General features: G+C 44.0%; 1 protein-coding gene and 1 long non-coding RNA gene across 3 annotated transcripts in view; one reads left to right on the top strand and one right to left on the bottom strand.

Moving 5' to 3' along the window:
* LOC135971773 (uncharacterized) overlaps positions 1 to 6,682 on the bottom strand; it is a 28,961-nt gene extending 22,279 nt beyond the window's left edge. For both annotated transcript variants that reach the window (XR_010588007.2, XR_012414740.1), the window contains exons 1-2: positions 6,578 to 6,682; positions 4,971 to 5,756 (exon numbers count right to left, since the gene is read on the bottom strand). This is a non-coding gene — a long non-coding RNA (uncharacterized lncRNA). The remainder of the gene's footprint in view (positions 1 to 4,970; positions 5,757 to 6,577) is intronic.
* Positions 5,195 to 9,117, top strand: GJD2 (gap junction protein delta 2). Its single transcript, XM_005559096.5, has 2 exons — positions 5,195 to 5,769; positions 6,763 to 9,117. The coding sequence occupies exons 1-2, from the start codon at positions 5,699 to 5,701 to the stop codon at positions 7,655 to 7,657; spliced, it is 966 nt and encodes a 321-aa protein (XP_005559153.1). The 5' UTR covers positions 5,195 to 5,698; the 3' UTR covers positions 7,658 to 9,117.
* The last annotated feature ends 8,815 nt before the right edge of the window (positions 9,118 to 17,932 follow it).

Genomic DNA, 17,932 nt, shown 5'->3' with positions numbered 1-17,932 from the left:
GAGTGATGAGTGGGTGGTAGCTCCTTTCCAGCCTCACCTCAGCTGTAGAAACGAGAGGCTCTCCACACTAGATTTGAATGTTGGTCCCTAAGAGTTGATCAGAAGGCAAGTAGTTGACAAGAACTAGAAAAATACAAAAACCTCTGTGCTAAGTAATGCCTGAGCCCCCAGAGTCCCAGCAAAAACAGAAATTAGCTGAATTTCAGGAAGTCAAGATATCAGGCAACCAAGGGAGTCCACATACAATCAGGAGCACAAGAAGGAACCTTGAATGTAAGCTTCAGATCTTAGAGAAGTTTCCTTTGGGATGAATACCAATTCCGCATAATAATCTCGGTACCAGGATGGATCCAACTTTTAGCTCTTGTAGCACTACACTCTGATGTGGAAGAGCAGGAAGGGCACATGTGGGAAAAGAAATATATTCTCCCAGCTTAACAATTCTGTCAAGGGCAGGTGCTACCGATGTGCATTTCCCCTGCAATTTCCTCATCTCTTTCATACAGATTAGAAAGGCTCTCAGCAGGAAGCCCTGCTATATCCTTCCTTGCTGGGCCTCTGGCTGGACAGCAACAATGAGAGTGAAGGGAAGGGTGCCTAGACACCAGGCAGGCAGGCTCTTCTGCACTGTAGCTGAATGCTATTCATGGGAATAGCACTGACTTCAAAGAAATCTCTTTGTGTGGGTTTAATGAGCCCCCCTGGGAAGCTCCTGATGTGAATGGGAATCACGACTTGATATAAAAGTGAAAGATTATGTGTCAGCAGGGATGATTTGATTCTTAATGCAGTGTTAATTTATTTGCTGTGATTTCACACATCTGCTTTGGCCACAATACCATATTACATTAATCCCTGAGATATTATTACACATAGGTATATTCCGTATATACAAGGTAGTCAGGGAACGGGAGGATTTGTATATGTAATTGTTGAAAAAGGAGATATACTCTTTTATTCAACGAACTAGCAGGCAGAGGACTCTAGATTTCCCTACCATTTGGATACATAATCTCTTGGTTATAAGACATGATTTGGCATTTGGGTCCATGAGATGGCAAAATAATTTTGAAGACAGCAGATTCTGGAGAATCTTAGATCACAAAGCAAGCCACTACATTTAGGGCTACTTAAGATTGGTAGGTTGGACAGCTTTACTCTCTTTGGAAACATTACTTCATAAATTTTGTCTGAACAGCAAAAACAAGTGTTTCCCTAAACATTTGAACTGAGGCTTATACATAGGGAAGGACACACGAAAGAAAAAAGAGAAAAACCATTCTGCAACAAAGAAAAATAGATTCCATCTGCCACTTATGTCCTTTTGAGTCTCCCAAGACAGGTTGGGGTTGCCCCTTAAGAAGACAATTTGATGGTTTCATTAGGAAACAGATGTATATAGGCCACTGGGGGAGATAAAGCTCAGTTAATCCTAGCTGTTTGTGAATGAAATGTAGGAGAGCTCAACACAGAGATCAATTCCAAATCAAATGCAGTCCCTCCCAAGCCACACAAATTTCAGGAGGCTACAGATGCTGGCGCTTCCCAGGGCAGAAGTATCCAGGACTGAGCTCAGCTCGCCGGGGTTGCCTCCCTGATGCTGCAGCCCAAGCCTTACCTGCTCAGCAGCACTCCCCGGGTTAGTTCAGCAGGTGTCTGGACTGCAGTAATGAGAGAAGAATGGAAGTGAGGGCAGGGGGCTGGTGGTTAGTAAGAAGGCTTTGTACTGAGGGGTCCAAGCTATCCTAAGTGTGTAGGAACTTTCACTTTGCAAAGGGAGCCCCTTTCTTCTCTGTGACTTGAATATTACTTGTGATTATGGAGGAGACCCAGGACACACTTCTCTTCAGGAAAAGTGCAGCTCTGCCAGGCGGAGGCGACTAGAGAGCCAGAATAGCTGACCTTCTCTTTCAACAAATGCTTGAGTTTAAAGACACTATGAAAAGAACCATGATATATGAGCATGCTCTCTGATCTCTAGGAATTTACGGTCCAGTAGAATAGAAGTCAGTAGATTAATGTTCATTCTTACAACATATACAAAGCTCCTATGAGGTTTCATTTACCAAACATATGAAGCTGCAAAGCTAAAAGGTTCACCTGGGAGTCTGTGGTTGAGAAGAGAATGAAATTTTGAGCACATATAAGGATAAGAGCAAATCCAGACACCCCATATAGTAAATGGAATCATTGTTAGTAGCTCTACATTCTCTCCTGTATTATAACATTCAACCACACCCTTTGCTCCATGCCTTTGCAGTTTTTCCCACTAGATGTGGAGAATATTTCCCCACTCTGTTAATGGAAAATACTCTTTGGTAAGACATAGATTTGCAAGGTCAACAACCTAGGTATTTTTTTCCTCTGAATGTTCGGAGGTGAGCATGTTCCCACTTTAATTCCCCTTTCCTTCTTCAAATTTCACATTTTTTTCATACTTTTAAATAATTTTGATCTTCTCTAGGATTCTGAATACCACATTCTTCATAGCTGTTCCTTTGCTACCCATGATTTTAAGGAAGCGATCTAAACTTTGGGTCATTTTTAACATCTATGAAACAAGTGGATGATAGATTTCCTCGTCCCTAGGATTCATTCCTGCCCTAATAGTCATGGAACTAAAAGTTCTCAGGTTTTTGTTGTTTTTGGAGCCATGGAGGAGGAACCTGTTAATAATACAGCTACCTCAATCTTGTTTCCACAGATTTCAATTTAGCAGAGTTGGTATGGGATTGCAGCATCTGTATTTTTGGTGAAGATCCCCAGACAGTCTGTTTTGCAGCAAAGTTTATTCTATGAGCATTCTATGAATTTCAGTGTTTTTCATCCAAAACTATTACTTTAATAAACAGAATGGTTTTAAATAAGAGGTAATGGAAAGAACTTTCCAGTTCCCTTAAATGGGCATTTTCAATCAGAGGGAAGTTGAGATAATCAGAATCTATCAAGATGATATAATGCCCTGAGGAAACAGAGATGCCTGGATCCACAGAGAACCATTTCACATTTAATGCACATTTAATGCACATTTGTTTTATCAGAACAAACTATTAATTGAAAATGGAGTTGACAGGACTTGAAGGAGGAAGTACAACGTAGTAAGTGTGAAATTTATGAGTGGTTATTGAAAATAAAAATAGTTATTTCCGAAGTGAGGTGGTGATCCTAAGATTTTTATTTAAAAGTAGCCTACACAGTCCAATAGATGAGTTTTAAAATATAGGTTCTATATATATGCGTCTTTGTGCATTTATACACCTATGTTGTTTACACATGTTTATATGTGGAATCTATATGGCATATTAAAGTATATTTCAAAATAATACACAAATGATCAACAATTCAGTCATAGCGTGGTGCTTGAAAGTTGCATTTTCTGCAGTCTATGTTCTTAGGATCATAATCTTTAACGGTTTGGGAAAGCCAACACATAAAATGACAATTTTCAGTTGTGCAGCCTATTTTAGGACATTTAAAGATGTTAAACAGATTTCCCTTTGGACTTACTCATTCACTCCTTGTCTAAGATCATTTACTATAAAAGAGTCTGCCAGACAAGGAGGGAATACAGGGACCTAGGGCCAAGGGGAGTAGAAGGGAAACCTGGGAAAACACACCAAGCTTGGGCTAGGGGATCACATTCCATCTGGAAGCTAACTGAACAATAGGATATCCATTCGTCCTCACCCTTGAACCTCCTCCGTGTTCAGAAGGAAACTAAGAAATGCATGCCCTAGTCCTAATGTTTCATTTACACTTCATCCCTCTCTCCATTGTTAGTGGACACGTTTACTCCTTTGCAGTGAAAGGCTGCTTTCTTGGGGTAAGGGTGTCAACCCTAGCAGAGGATTTCAGTGATCTTTCTGGCGGCGAAGCTTACGCCATGTGTTTAAACATCATTTTATGAAGAAGTACGCTGTGAGTGGACTCAGGGACATGCCCTGCACCTTTCTTCCCAGTCCCTGGGCCACCAGCTACCCAACCACCTCGGTTGTTCCAGAAGTGAAGGCTCACCATGGTGTGGCTTATATAATACACATAGTGCTATGATCCCTGTGGATAATTAAAGCTAGGTCCCTTTATATGCCTAGGACAAGTTAACAACCCTTTCACGGTTGTGTTTTCAAAAGGATGACAACTACTTTCCCATTGTACTTTTGTACATTTACATCAAACACTCCCAACTACAGTGCCTCCTAATACGGACCCCTGGGCTAATTAGCAGCTTACTGTGATTGTTTCAATTTTTCAGCGACCAATTAAGTAGTTGCTCTAGACAGAACTGACAACACAATGTGAATTTTAAAAACCGCGATCTGCTGGTTGAGGGGAGAAAGCCAAACCCAGTAAAGAAAGTGGGGGCAGGGCGAGGCTGTGAGTGGCTCTGTTTCTGCTAGCAGAATACTGGGTCTTAAATTCAGATTAAATCACAGCTTACCTGACGAGTATCCCCCGCCCTTCCCACTAGTAAAATAATAACAATAATTTAAAAAGAGCAGAGCATCTGGGTTACTGCAATGGGAAGCGAGACCTTTAACCATAGCCACCCTACTCGCTCATTGCGAGGCACCTGTTAGATGCGCTCTTGTACCCTGATCCCCATACAGAGAGACAGCTCCACACCTGCATTTACCCTTCAGCCTAAATGGATTCCCATCAAGCCTTTCCCACTTCAGTGTCGGATCCACAGAGGCACCGAACCGCAGCCACTCTCCAGAAGCACTCTCAGCCCCTCCGTCCCCTAAGGGAGATTTAAAAGTGGTCGCCCCCACTCGCCCTCCCTCAGCCAGCATCTCCATCTAGGGAAGGAATTTCAGTTGTCTCCCGAAGGCCAAAAGCGAAAAGGTGAGGGATGCACTGAGAGAAGAGAAGAGAACATATACCCAACTCACTCCCCTCCCCACTCACCCACGCGTCCGCTCCCGGCTCCCCCCTCCGCCTGCTTGGGTCTGGCGGTCAGGTGAGGTTACCTGGGCTCCCCGAGAAGCCCCGAGAGGCGCTGCAGTCCTTTTTCGAAATCGCCCCGCTCCCCGCCGGGCCCCCAGGACTCTTGCCCCTCTCCCCCCCGCGCGCGTCCCCGGCCCCTCGGGCTCCGACGCGCAGCGACAGCCGCACAGCGCGCTCTGCTCCCCTCCGCCGACCTGGCGTGACGCAGGCGGAGACTACTTAAGGGCGGATTAGAGGCGGCGGCCGCGGATCCCCGAGCCCGGCATTCGGCTCCGCGCGCTCAGCCCCGGCCTCGCAGGCTGCCGCGCCGGAGCGCCAGGTGCCCGCCGAAGTAGCAGGAACAGAGCCGGTGCCCGGACCCTCCCCCGGCCCCCAACCTGCGGCAGAGAGCGGCGCCGAGACCCCTCCTGGGCGGGCGAGCGCTCAAAGACCTGCAGGCTGCCACCCCGCCCCTCGTCCCGGCGTCCGCGGGATCCAGACCCGAACCCCGGACGGCGCCCGAGGTTCGTGCTCTCTCTCTGGACCGCGCCAACTGCCCCATCAGTCCGGACGCGTTTGGATTTCTTTCCCCATTTCTTCTGTTTTAAGTACAATAATAGGAAAGGGGGATTCGAGGATTTTTTTAAAAAAATGCTTTTTTAATTGGGAGGCAATTCACTCCCATTCTGGAGGTGCGGCCCGGGGAGGGGCCAGGAGCAGGAACGTGCCCGGTGCTGCCCAGTCTTTGTCTGCTGCCTCCGGATGCACAGCGATGGGGGAATGGACCATCTTGGAGAGGCTGCTGGAAGCCGCGGTGCAGCAGCACTCCACTATGATCGGGAGGTAAGGGCGACAAGCCGGCAGTCAGCGGGCCCCGTCGGGCGGCCCCGGGAGTCCCTTCTCACACCCGGACTGAATCCCCCGCTCCAACCCCCAGCCCGTCCTCTGCCTCCTCCCCATCGTCCTAAGTCAAGGCTCCGGTGTTCCTGGCGATGAGGGATTACTCCTGACCAACTGCCCATCCCTTCCCCATCAAGCACCACTGGGGCTTCACTCTTCCCACATCAGAAAAGAAGCCGCTGGCTCAGTCTTGGTCCCTCCACTCTCCAGAGTCAGAGCCAATCTCCATCCGGTTCCCTAAATAGAATCTACAAAGAAGGCAGGATTGCATTTGGACAGAGAAAGGCAAATGGGGAGATGGATTTGCTCTTCAGAGCAGATGCCTCTTTTCTCAACAAATAATTAGTAAACTAAACTAAACTTATTTGGCCGTGTAAACTTACCGAGCCTACACACCCAATTGCCATTTTTGTGTCTGTATATCTATGTCTCTAGAGTTCAATATATATAAATATATATCTTCATAGCCATCTGCTTATATAAAGCATTAAATTTAATATTCATGTTGAGAATAAACTAAATATACCCATGGAGTAGTTACATGTAACACACCCTGTGTGTAGACCTTGAAGCATGCACCGTCTGTAAAGGTATTCTGTGTGCATTTGCCATATCCAGAGTGAAGGTGTGTTTTGTGTTTCTATACATCCTATATAGAGAGATGAAATCTATCTGTTCCAAGTAGACTATGTCCAGTGTATGATGTTGTGTGTACCTGGGATCTCTATAATATGAAATGTTCCCAGCTTACCAGCACTCAGCAGAAAAGGAAGAGACAAAAAGCTTTCCCAGATTCCCAGTTCAGTACCAGCCGGGGATGGACAGCTCCCCAGTCAAACGACTGGAAAACATCAGCAAAGGGAAGGGAGGAGCAGGGGTTTCCTGTCAGTGACGCAGCCCGTGAGAACCTCTCTCCCTCCCTCTTCCTCTGCTCAGGATCCTGTTGACTGTGGTAGTGATCTTCCGGATCCTCATTGTGGCCATTGTGGGGGAGACGGTGTACGATGATGAGCAGACCATGTTTGTGTGCAACACCCTGCAACCCGGCTGTAACCAGGCCTGCTACGACCGCGCCTTCCCCATCTCCCACATACGTTACTGGGTCTTCCAGATCATAATGGTGTGTACCCCCAGTCTTTGCTTCATCACCTACTCTGTGCATCAGTCCGCCAAGCAGCGAGAACGCCGCTACTCTACTGTCTTCCTAGCCCTGGACAGAGACCCCCCTGAGTCCATAGGAGGTCCTGGAGGAACTGGGGGTGGGGGCAGTGGTGGGGGCAAACGAGAAGATAAGAAGTTGCAAAATGCTATTGTCAATGGGGTGCTGCAGAACACAGAGAACACCAGTAAGGAGACAGAGCCAGATTGTTTAGAGGTTAAGGAGCTGACTCCACACCCATCAGGGCTACGCACTGCATCAAAATCCAAGCTCAGAAGGCAGGAAGGCATCTCCCGCTTCTACATTATCCAAGTGGTGTTCCGAAATGCCCTGGAAATTGGGTTCCTGGTAGGCCAATATTTTCTCTATGGATTTAGTGTCCCAGGGCTGTATGAGTGTAACCGCTACCCCTGCATCAAGGAGGTGGAATGTTATGTGTCCCGGCCAACTGAGAAGACTGTCTTCCTAGTGTTCATGTTTGCTGTAAGTGGCATCTGTGTTGTGCTCAACCTGGCCGAACTCAACCACCTGGGATGGCGCAAGATCAAGCTGGCTGTGCGAGGGGCTCAGGCCAAGAGAAAGTCAATCTATGAGATTCGTAACAAGGACCTGCCCAGGGTCAGTGTTCCCAATTTTGGCAGGACTCAGTCCAGTGACTCTGCCTATGTGTGAGAGGGAAGGTTTCACAAAGGTCTGGGGGATGGCAAGAGCCCCAAGGCAGATGACTGCTCAGAGGTGGCTGTGTCCACCCTCATTTATGTGACTCTCACCATTAAGATGTAGGATAAGACTGGATAAAAGAAGATTTTGCATCAATGGGAGAAGAGGAAAAGTGGAACCATTTTCACATATCACCTAATTGGTTCCACAGAGACAACTGGGTCGAGTGATGAAATGGATGAATTGGACTTCTTTGGGCCCTTTCTGTTCATGGCCCAAGCCTAATCCTGATAACACTGAACTTGCACAGCTACCAAGTAGGACTTAGCCCTGCTGAGCTCTTTATTCTGGTGAATGATGTGAGTTGAGTACTTCATTGATATAAAATTTGTGACCTATCTCAACACGTCCTTTTATCCTGAGCCATGGGACAAACATCCTTGAGGCACCCTTCATGTATCTCCCCCACCAGCATGCCCCTTTCCCTCAATCCAGAATAGCATGCCAGCTGTTTTTTTCAGAATCTGGCCTTACATTAGACCTAATATTGTTTATTTGCAAACTTAGAGGGAATTACATGGGGTGCTTACTGGAGAATGGCCATGGCAGAGGTTTTCATTAGAGCCCCATCTCACTGGCCCTTAGTCATGATGAAAACCTTAGGAATGTCTCAATCTTTCCAATTTTCTAACTCAAACTGCACTGGTGCTGTTTATTAGGGATGGGGGATGGGGGATGGGGGATGGGGGATGGGGGATGGGGGATGGGTGGGAGGGAGGGAACTGCAACATGCAACTACAACACTTTTGTGAGATTGTTGTTGCACTGTTAGGCACATGGTTACGAGCTTCAGGTTATTTCTGCCTTTCAGCTTGTGGGCTTTGGTTAAGATTAAAAAGATTTTTTTTGGCTAATATCAAGGGTGTCTACCTGAGCCACAGCATTTGTAACTGGTGTATCTCACTCATTTTCTTACATAGTTTTGTTGTGCAACACAGCTGCACGGTCATTTTGCCATGATTTGAATTTACCTGTGTGCTTACACCAGAGACCTTAATCATCCCATGTCAATCCTGATTTATTGTTTTTTCAGTTATTTTTTGAAACACACACACACATACACATACACATACAAAATTACTGGCTTAAAAGACCTGGAACTAAACACTATTGGCTAACATGTGTTTACGGTGACTTATTTGAGACATATACCAAAGGTTCAAAAACCTATTGCTTTGGACTGTGAATATGTTTCCTTCTTTTTGCTCTTATTTAAGTGCCATACTGTATATTTCATATCCACTGTATATTTAGTTAAAATATTGGCCAAGAGAAATATCTGGGTAATGTGCTTTTATGAAGCCCTTTGTTCCCTTTGAATTATCATTATCATTTTTGATTTAGATATGGACATGGTGTAACACACAACTAAGGATTTGTTTAAAATAAAATTCTTGCCTTTTTTTGTAAAATAGGAAGAGTCTGCACTTTTTGATTGGAGTATATTTATTTAAATGCACGATCAAAAATGTTTTAACAGCAAAACATTGGGGGTAGGAAGTAAGTGATGGTTGAATATTTGAGGAATGACCAATAAAATTCAATCAGCCACTAACAGATGAAGAGAGACTTTTCATGAATATTTTCTTCCAAATCAATGTTTTATGAATGTTCATAAGGGAGTGGTGAGATATTCAAATAGTATTATTAATAACCCCTTTCCATTTCAGCTCAGAACTTTCCCTGCTTGTCTATTTCTTATAACACAAATGTCAATACTACATCATATTAGCCCATTCCAAGAGTGGAATTTGTTTTTCTTTCCACCACATTTTTTTTTCCTGACATGGATTAATTGTTACACTTGGCAGGCATGCTATTCTCTCCATGATCTCTTCAGGGTCTGAGTCTGATGCTTAACACAATGCTAAGCCGGTAGTCAAGCAGATCTCTCTAGACCAGTGCTGCCAGTAGAACTTTCTGTAATGAAGGGGATTTGTTTTCATGAGGCCCAATGTGGCAACAACTAGCCACACGTGACTACTGAGCTCTTAAAACATGGCTAGTGCAAATCAAGAACAGAATTTCTAATTTTGTTTGATTAACTTAAATAGCCATGTATGGTTAGTTGCTACTCTATTACACAGCACATTTCTCAGTGGGTTCTTCAAAGGAGATTGATCATTTATTTACATGTCATAAGACATTACTTTTTAGCCACAACATTTTACTCTCATTTTTGGTATTTTCTGCCTACATGTGGTCCCATTATTTCAGCAGGCTAGTGTTCTTTCTCAATTCTTCACTTGATCTTAGCCAAAAGGCCGAGAAGCGATCTTTCTCAATTCTTTAGTGCTACTCACCTTCTAATTCCAATGAGCACTTGGCTTGAACATTGTGAAGCAACGTGGGGTTTCCTGGACGATTGCTTTTCAAACACGATTGTTGCGTCTCAACTATGGCAGCACAGATGCCAACTTTAGAATGAAAATATGTTCATTTCAATCTATAGGTTTCTATCTGCAGTATAAATAAGCAGTTGAAGATGATTATCCTTGAGTAAAGAAACAGATCCTCCTCCGTTTTGTGTTTGGTAAGCTAAAAATGTTTTAAGACATCTCCCAGAGATGGAGGAAGAGTGTTGCTTGAGAGCTCTTAGCATATGCTTGGGTGTGAAAGAAATAGGAATCTGTGTGGAAAACAAGGTCTGTTGTATTTATGCCTTGATGTAGGATTAGAAGAACCGTAGTGTTTCCTGGTAGAAATGCATCCCATATCGGTGGGGTTGATCTATTTCAGTTCTGTGATGTTTCCCAACACCTACAAATGGCAAAATTATTAATTCACTTGTCAGCAATGGAGAAGAAAACACTTTCTTTCAGAGTATAGAGTCTTCCCTCAGAATGACCATTGGTGTCGGTCTTTTGCTTTCTATGTAATAAAGAAAATACCCTGACGATTTTACGGTTCACATAGCTACGCAATAGGTGTAACCTTAATTTGTGTTTTGTGAGAGAACATCACTGATACAGCCTCTTAAATTTAAGAGACCTTTGGTGAACTGAAGGCCCTCTTGGCCTGTGCACAGCTGTCTGTGAGCGCATATGTGTGCATGTGTGCATGTGTGTGTGTGTACACTGGTTAAGTAGTGGGTGGCAGTGCATCAAATTGGTTTAAAAGTTTGGAGAATAGCCTGGAGAAACTGAAGTTGCTTAACCTGAGGAAAGAAAAGCTGAAAGGGTGGAATTTGTAATTTGTAAGTGCTTAAATAGTTAAGGGTAAAAAATATGAGGGATAGTTGTACTATCTGTGACCTCTGTGGACAGAGAAAAATGACTGGACTTAAAATCTAGGTGGGAGTGGTTTTAAAAGCACTAGAAAGAACATTGTTACCTTTTCACCTCTCTCTGTCTCTCTCTAACTGTTTTTCTCTGCAGGGAATACCTGCCCGTCTACCTCCTTTCACTGGACGCACCCATTAAAAATCAGTTTGGCTGTGCCCTCACCAAGGAACCTATTCTAACCCTCCTCCAGTCTGGCTTAGTGCTCTTGCTCTGAGTCCTCACAAAAGTCACTTTGTTGGTAACTTGCTGTGTGGAGATGAGAATTCTAGATCAGGGCATGGTTCCTTGAGGACAGAAACTATGCTTTACCCATTGTAACCATATACAACATTTATTGTCACCGTCTCAGTGTTTCATCTGAGAATGGTCTTATAGACTCAGAATGTATGAAAGCTAAACACATCCTGTGAAGACATCAAGGAAAACCTTTTATAGTACAGTTGAAGAAACCAAAAGATCTAAACCCAAGACAGTGGGTTTTTAAAAAAGTGGTGTAAGCATTCATCTTGGAGGGTTGGAAGACTTTATTTGGAGGGAACTTAGAAAACATTATTTACATTGGTTTTGTTTTCTTCACATTTTATTAAGTGTATTAGTTCACTAAAGCTGGTGCCATAACAGAATACCACAGATTGGCTGGCTTGAACAGAAATTTATTTTCTCACTGTTCTGGAGGTTGGAAGTCCAAAACCAAGGTACTGACAAGTTTCATTTCTTCTGAGGCCTCTCTCATTGGCTTGCAGATGATCGTCTTCTCACAATGTCTTCACATGGTTGTTCCTTTATGCATCTGTAGCCGTGGTGTCACCTGGTGTGTCCAAATTTTCTCTTCTTATGAGGACACCAGTCAGATTGAATTAGAGCTTCATTTTAACTTAATCACCTCTTTTAGAGGCCCTGTCTCCAAATAAAGGCACGTACTGGGCGTTAGGATTATCAGTATATGAATTTTTGGTGTGTGTGTTGGGGGGGTTGGCACCACTCAGCCCATAACACAAATTTTCACATCTTTAGGTACCCTTATGGTTGGGAGGATTACATGATTTCTTGTTCAAAACTGGATACCTTTGAGGATGAAAGGGTCAGAGTAGCCAACTGGATGGAACGCCAGAACAATGGGTAGAAATTTGGTCTGTCCTGGGCAAACCCAATTGTACGGATACCTTACTTAAGATAATAACCAAATATTGAGCTCCTGCTGCAGGGCCTGGAACCTTGGAAACACAGGGATAATAACACTTAAGTCTCAGTTTTTGAGAAGGGCTATGAAAAAGCAACTTCTCAGAAAAAAAGAGCAACATTTATGTCAATGAGTAGTGGAAAAATAGTACAGTAAAAACACTGATGCCCCTGCCCCACTCCAGACCTCCTATCTTAGAATCTCTGATGCCGTATGCTGGGCATCAGTATTTTTAATTTTCACACTCATAAGGTTGAGATCAACTGAGTCAGAGCAATAGCACAAGATTAAGAGAATCTCATATTTGGTGGATAAATTATGACAGAAGGAAAAGGGAAGTGGGAGGTTCACACGGCAGAGCTGCGCTTGTTTAAATCATTAGTGATGAGAATATTAGTGATGAGAAGCTGTGGATGGAAGCCTAACCACAATTTTCAGGGCTTGAGCTGTGAGACCAGTGGCCATGGATGCGACTTTCACAGTGGCAAGACGGGCTGGCCACGGGTAGAATCTGGAGTGGACAGAGGAGGAAGCACTAAGACAGAGGTTGAAAAGAGCCAGTTAGCAAACCGGAGTTGTAGGGCAGTGTCATAAAGGTAAGGGAGGTGGAATCTCCAGGAAGAAGATGTGGTATTAGTATTCAATTTTACCACGTCTTTAACCAGATGAAAGAGCAAAATAGAGGCTAGGTAAAGGACTCAAACACATCCAACTAGATTTGTGAGTGGTCTGTGAGAAAATGGAGAGAGGGAGCACAGGCTATCCTTTGCCTTAGATACTTCCAGACCTCCTGTAGGTTGGATGGAAACAATAAGGGCAGGCAAAGGATAAATTATCAATCCCATTGCAGCCAATGCTCTGACAGCCCACCAGGCACAGCAAGCCAGATGTGGGGAGTCAGCTTCGTGACTACCCAACAGTTTATGTTCATTTAGTGGTTACCCCCCGGATGGAGTGTGTATTGGCTAAGACAGACCTGGCTGAACTGAACCTAAATGAGTAGTTAAGGCTAAAATGTACACAGTGGCTCTTGTCAGCTTTGGGTAACGAGGGCTGTAGGTAAGGACAGTGAATAAATGCAGAGGCCTCTGAGAGGACAGTGGAGCTGAAAGTCAACACATGAGTTACTGATGTGACTCAGATCCACTGTTCACCCCCGCCAGTGTTCTGAGTGTCTGGTAGCTGTGGCCAATGAGGTGGTGAGAAATGGACCAGTTCTTCCTGACTCCAAAGGGGAGGGATGTTTTCTCAAACATGTTTATCTAACTTAATACATAAAGGATCTATCATCTGTAAATATACTTCCACTTCCCCAACTTTCAACTCCTTTTCTTAAAAGGTCTAAATCTCCAAAAATACCAAGCAATAGAAAGTCCTTCAATCCAGTGGTATCCTGAGCACCGACGGTGTGCAAGGCTCTGTAATAGGTATTACAGGAAATATACAGACAGATATGATGCCCTCCCTACTCCCACCAGGCCTGCAGCCAACCTGAGAAGAATAAGACAACCCTAGAAGGCAGAATGGGATCTCTGCCTTAGTCAATGCTCAAAGGATTCTGAGTTCCAAGAGGGGAAACATCACATCTGCTGTGTGTACATGTGAGCTGGGGAGGTGGAAGGATAGTAAAGCTTTTTATCAATAAAGCATGGAAAGACTTTTCCATGGAAAAGCATGGAAAGACCAACAAAGTTTTTCTTTACTTTTCGATATTTATGTATATATATTTTGTTTGTTTGTTTGCCAAGGGGGTGAAACAATTCTGAGACTCATCACTCAGCCCAGACACCACTCCATGGATGGCCAGTGCTATCTGCCATTTGTGGGGCCAGTACCTGTGCCATCCCATCACATTGCAGTGGACAGTGGCTGGGTATCCTGGACCTTGCCTTGTGGACAGCCTGGGCTGACCTGGGAGCGGATGTTGTGAGCCAGTTAGTTCTCTGAGCAGATCAGCAGAAGCTGGGTAGACTCCTGGAAGCTGTGACCTAGTTGTGATTTTCTGAATATGAAAAGTCTGGGTGTTGATCAGGGTCTGCAACAGGAGCCACTTCATCTTGAACCTGACTGAGACACGGAGTCCTAGATTAGATTCAGAACAGATAGATATGGTAGAGTAGGTTGGAGAAGCTACCCAAAAAATGTGAGCTGTGCTAAAAAGAGCCGAGCCAATACTCCTGGGCCCATGAGGGAGGCTGGAGAGATGTGAGCTTATTTCATGGAACTGAGAATCTGCAATGTTTGGAAACAATGATGATCCCAGGTTGGTATCAAAAAACTTCACCAAGAAGGTGGTATTGAGGTGGGTCCCCCCAAAGAAGAGAGAAGTGGGTAGGAAACAACAAAAACATTCACCTCCAGCTGAGAACTGGGGAATCTTGTTTTGTCTGGAGCTCACAGAGAGAAGTCATGGGAGGTGAGTTTGGATAATGGACTGTGCTGCACATCAGGCAAAGGAAGCTGAGCTGAATTGGGTAGACAATGTGAAGACATGCCTCTCAACAAAGCCTTTTTTTTTTTTTTTTGAACAGTATCTTGCTGTGTTGCCCAGGCTGGAGTGCAGTAGCATGACTGTGGCTCTCTGCAACCTCAAACTCCTGGGCTGAAGCAATCTCCCACACTTCAGCTTCTAGGGTAGCTGGGACTACCAGCATGCACGACCATGCCTGGCTCCAACAAACCCTCTTAAATACCATTTATTTGAGCACTGCCATGTCCCCAGGCTTCAGCCACACTGTCCCTGTCTAACTATGCAGAGGTTCATTGGGCCCGTTTCAGGATCAGCTTTGATTTGGAAAAGACATTACAATCTCAAAAGTTAGGGATTGGAGCAAATATGCAGGGTGATGGTTGGGGATTTGGCAGCATGGCCCCATTAACATTAGTGGGAGTTAGTCTGCTAAATCCTAGACACTGAACAGAATCCTCATGTTTATTCACGGTGACCTTTCTGCTGTAAATTGATACAATATTTGAGAATCACTTAGAACCGATTAAGCTTTGTAGCATCTCCCTTTCCTAAAAGGGAAATCTTTCTGAAAACTGCTGCTGTGTGCCCTGAAATGTTTGTATTTACGGGCAACTCTGGCAGCAGGAACATATGGATGCCTAAATATAGAGTTTTGATAGCTCTGAGACAGTTGATCTGGGGAGTTTTATCTGCTGTACCTGTCTCCAGGTGGGGACCAAGCTTTTTACAAATGATCGTTTTCTTCAACAAACTTCTTTCCTTTTTGTACAATTTTATGTTATCTTTCCATGTTTATTTTCTGAAAGATAATTTAAAAAAGAAATATCTGAAGCCTTTTTATATGAAATCTAAAGATTCTATTCATAATTTCAAAAGCAGCCGAGTATGTGCTAAATATTTACCATGTTCCAGATCTCATGCTTTACATGAATTACCTCACTCAACCCTAACACATAACCCTGGAAAGAGTGTTAATTGCTATTATATGAATTTTTTTTCAGATGAGGAGAACAAAATATCTAGATGTGATATCAACTTGACAGGTATATGTTGTGAACTGGTCCATTTCTCACAACCTCATTGGCCACAGCCACCAGACACTTGATAGATTCCAGCCCATGCAGTGTGATGTTGAAGCCAAGTTTAACACTTCATGATATTGCCTTCGGGAAGCTGCTAGATGAGGTCTCAGGAGACCTGGAATACTGGTCTGCTACCTCTCTCTCAGGACAGCCTTCATAGGCACTTTTCCCCTCCCACTTTGCCCCACCAAAGGTTCTCTTCTTGTGTGTCTTTGCAGGGCATGAGATAGTGAGGTTTTCCGCGGCAGTGCCACGTAATTGTCATCTTTGAACCTAGAGTTGCTGGCACATAGCACGGCTTCACTCAAGTTTATTGACTGAATAAGTAACTAAAAATATATACTCATGGAACATTGATGTGGATAGGAAAGGTCATCCCATTCACACCTTCATTTTGTAGCTACAACTTAGATCTGGAAAGTAAGCTGGAATAAGGAATTCCAGGTTAGATGGAAGTTGAGGTAGGGTAGAATTAAGATAAAGAGCTTCCCAAATTGTCAGGAAGGTTGACCTGGGCTGGACAGAGGTCATTAGCAGTGGCTGGCAAAATCAGAGGCCCCAGCTCCTAGTTCAGATCTCTCCAACCCCCAGGGGTCATGAGAATCATAAGTTACACAGTGCGAGAAGGAGCTTTCGCCTTGAGTAGGTATGTGGCTCATCAGCTCTGAGGTCTTATGTTCCTGGGCTTAGTCTAGGTCAGAGGATTAACTCTGGGTATGTGTTTATCTCTGGAAGCACCTTGGGCAGCTCTCCCTCTGTCGCCACCCCGAGAAACCAAATTCTTTGCTACTTCTTCCAGAACCCTGGCCAGCATAGTGGTCCTAGACAGAGCTCAGGATCCCCCAGACCTTGAAGATGACTCGTGAATCCCACCCATTCTGACTACAGCTTCTCTGTGGGCTCTTCTCTCTTTTCCAGGAGCCTGTGGGTGCCCTGTACTGCAAGCTTATTTGTTAATGTTTCCCAGTGCTCTTTAGAACTTTCTCTCTTCCCCTGCTTTTTTTCATCACTATGCTTCGCCTAAAAGGTGTTCAGTGAATGTATTTATTCTTTTAGCACCTATCTACTGAATATAATACATGTACATGTTTAGCTCTGAGCTAGCACTAATGACACAGACGATATGTAAGAGAAAACCAAAGGAAATAGCTTGAGGGTGGCCCTTCTTTACAGGGAAAAGAGGCAGAGGTGAGGGGCAGCTAAGAGTAGATGAAAAAGAGCATGAGCAATAGAGTTCAAGGGTCTTCTCCCTAAGAAGCAAGCAGACTATATGCATCTGACATTGTAAAGGCAAGTCTTATCTTTTATAACAATGTGTAAAAATATGATCTCAGGCTAGGCGAGATGGCTCACGCCTGTAATCCCAGCACTTTGAGAGGCTGAGGTGGGTGGATCATGAGGTCAGGAGATCGAGAACATCCTGACTAACACGGTGAAACCCCGTCTCTACTAAAAGGCAAAAAAAAAAAAAAAAAAAAAATTAGCCGGTCATGGTGGTGGGTGCCTGTAATCCCAGCTACTTGGGAGGCTGAGGCAGGAGAATCTCTTGAACCCAGGAGGCAGAGGTTGCAGTGAGCCGAGATGGCACCACTGCACTCCAGCCCGGGCAACAGAGCGAGATCCCATCTCAAAAAAAAAAAAAAAAAAAAAAAAAAAAAAAAAAAAAAGATCTTGATTGATGCCATAGGCCAAGGATAACTTGGTGGACTGGACTTCCAGAATATTCTTTCTCCTTTTCCAGAAAGTAAAGTCAAATTGTAATATCATCTATTTGTTTCTTAAGAGAACAGTAATAGTAACAAGAGGGACAATAATAGCAATCACAATAGTGATAGTAGATATTTGAATAGATCTACTACCTCCTCCTCATGTATTAGCTTATTTGGTTTTTGCAACCTCTGTTTATAGAGTAGGCAGAGTAGACAGAATGGGCAGTACTCATTTTTCTTTAGAGGGGCAGAAACTCTGGGTCTCAGTTTGGGCAATTTGTCCAAAACCACAGTTAGTTTTAACACAGATAAGACAGACTTAGAGTATGGTATTCTTTGACTCTGACTTACGGTATTTATTCGCTGACTTATAGTGTGGTATACTTTCCATTCTACATGGTGTCTCGACTCAAATGTTAAACTTTAGATTGTCAAGAGAGAAATCTAGAAATGTTAGAAGGAAATGCATATATTCTCAAATAGTGGTTTTCTACACTTCTAA

The sequence above is a fragment of the Macaca fascicularis genome, chromosome 7, assembly GCF_037993035.2.
Source record: "Macaca fascicularis isolate 582-1 chromosome 7, T2T-MFA8v1.1".
In the NCBI taxonomy this organism is placed as follows: Eukaryota; Metazoa; Chordata; class Mammalia; order Primates; family Cercopithecidae; genus Macaca; species Macaca fascicularis.
This window is presented reverse-complemented; position numbering and strand designations above follow the sequence as displayed.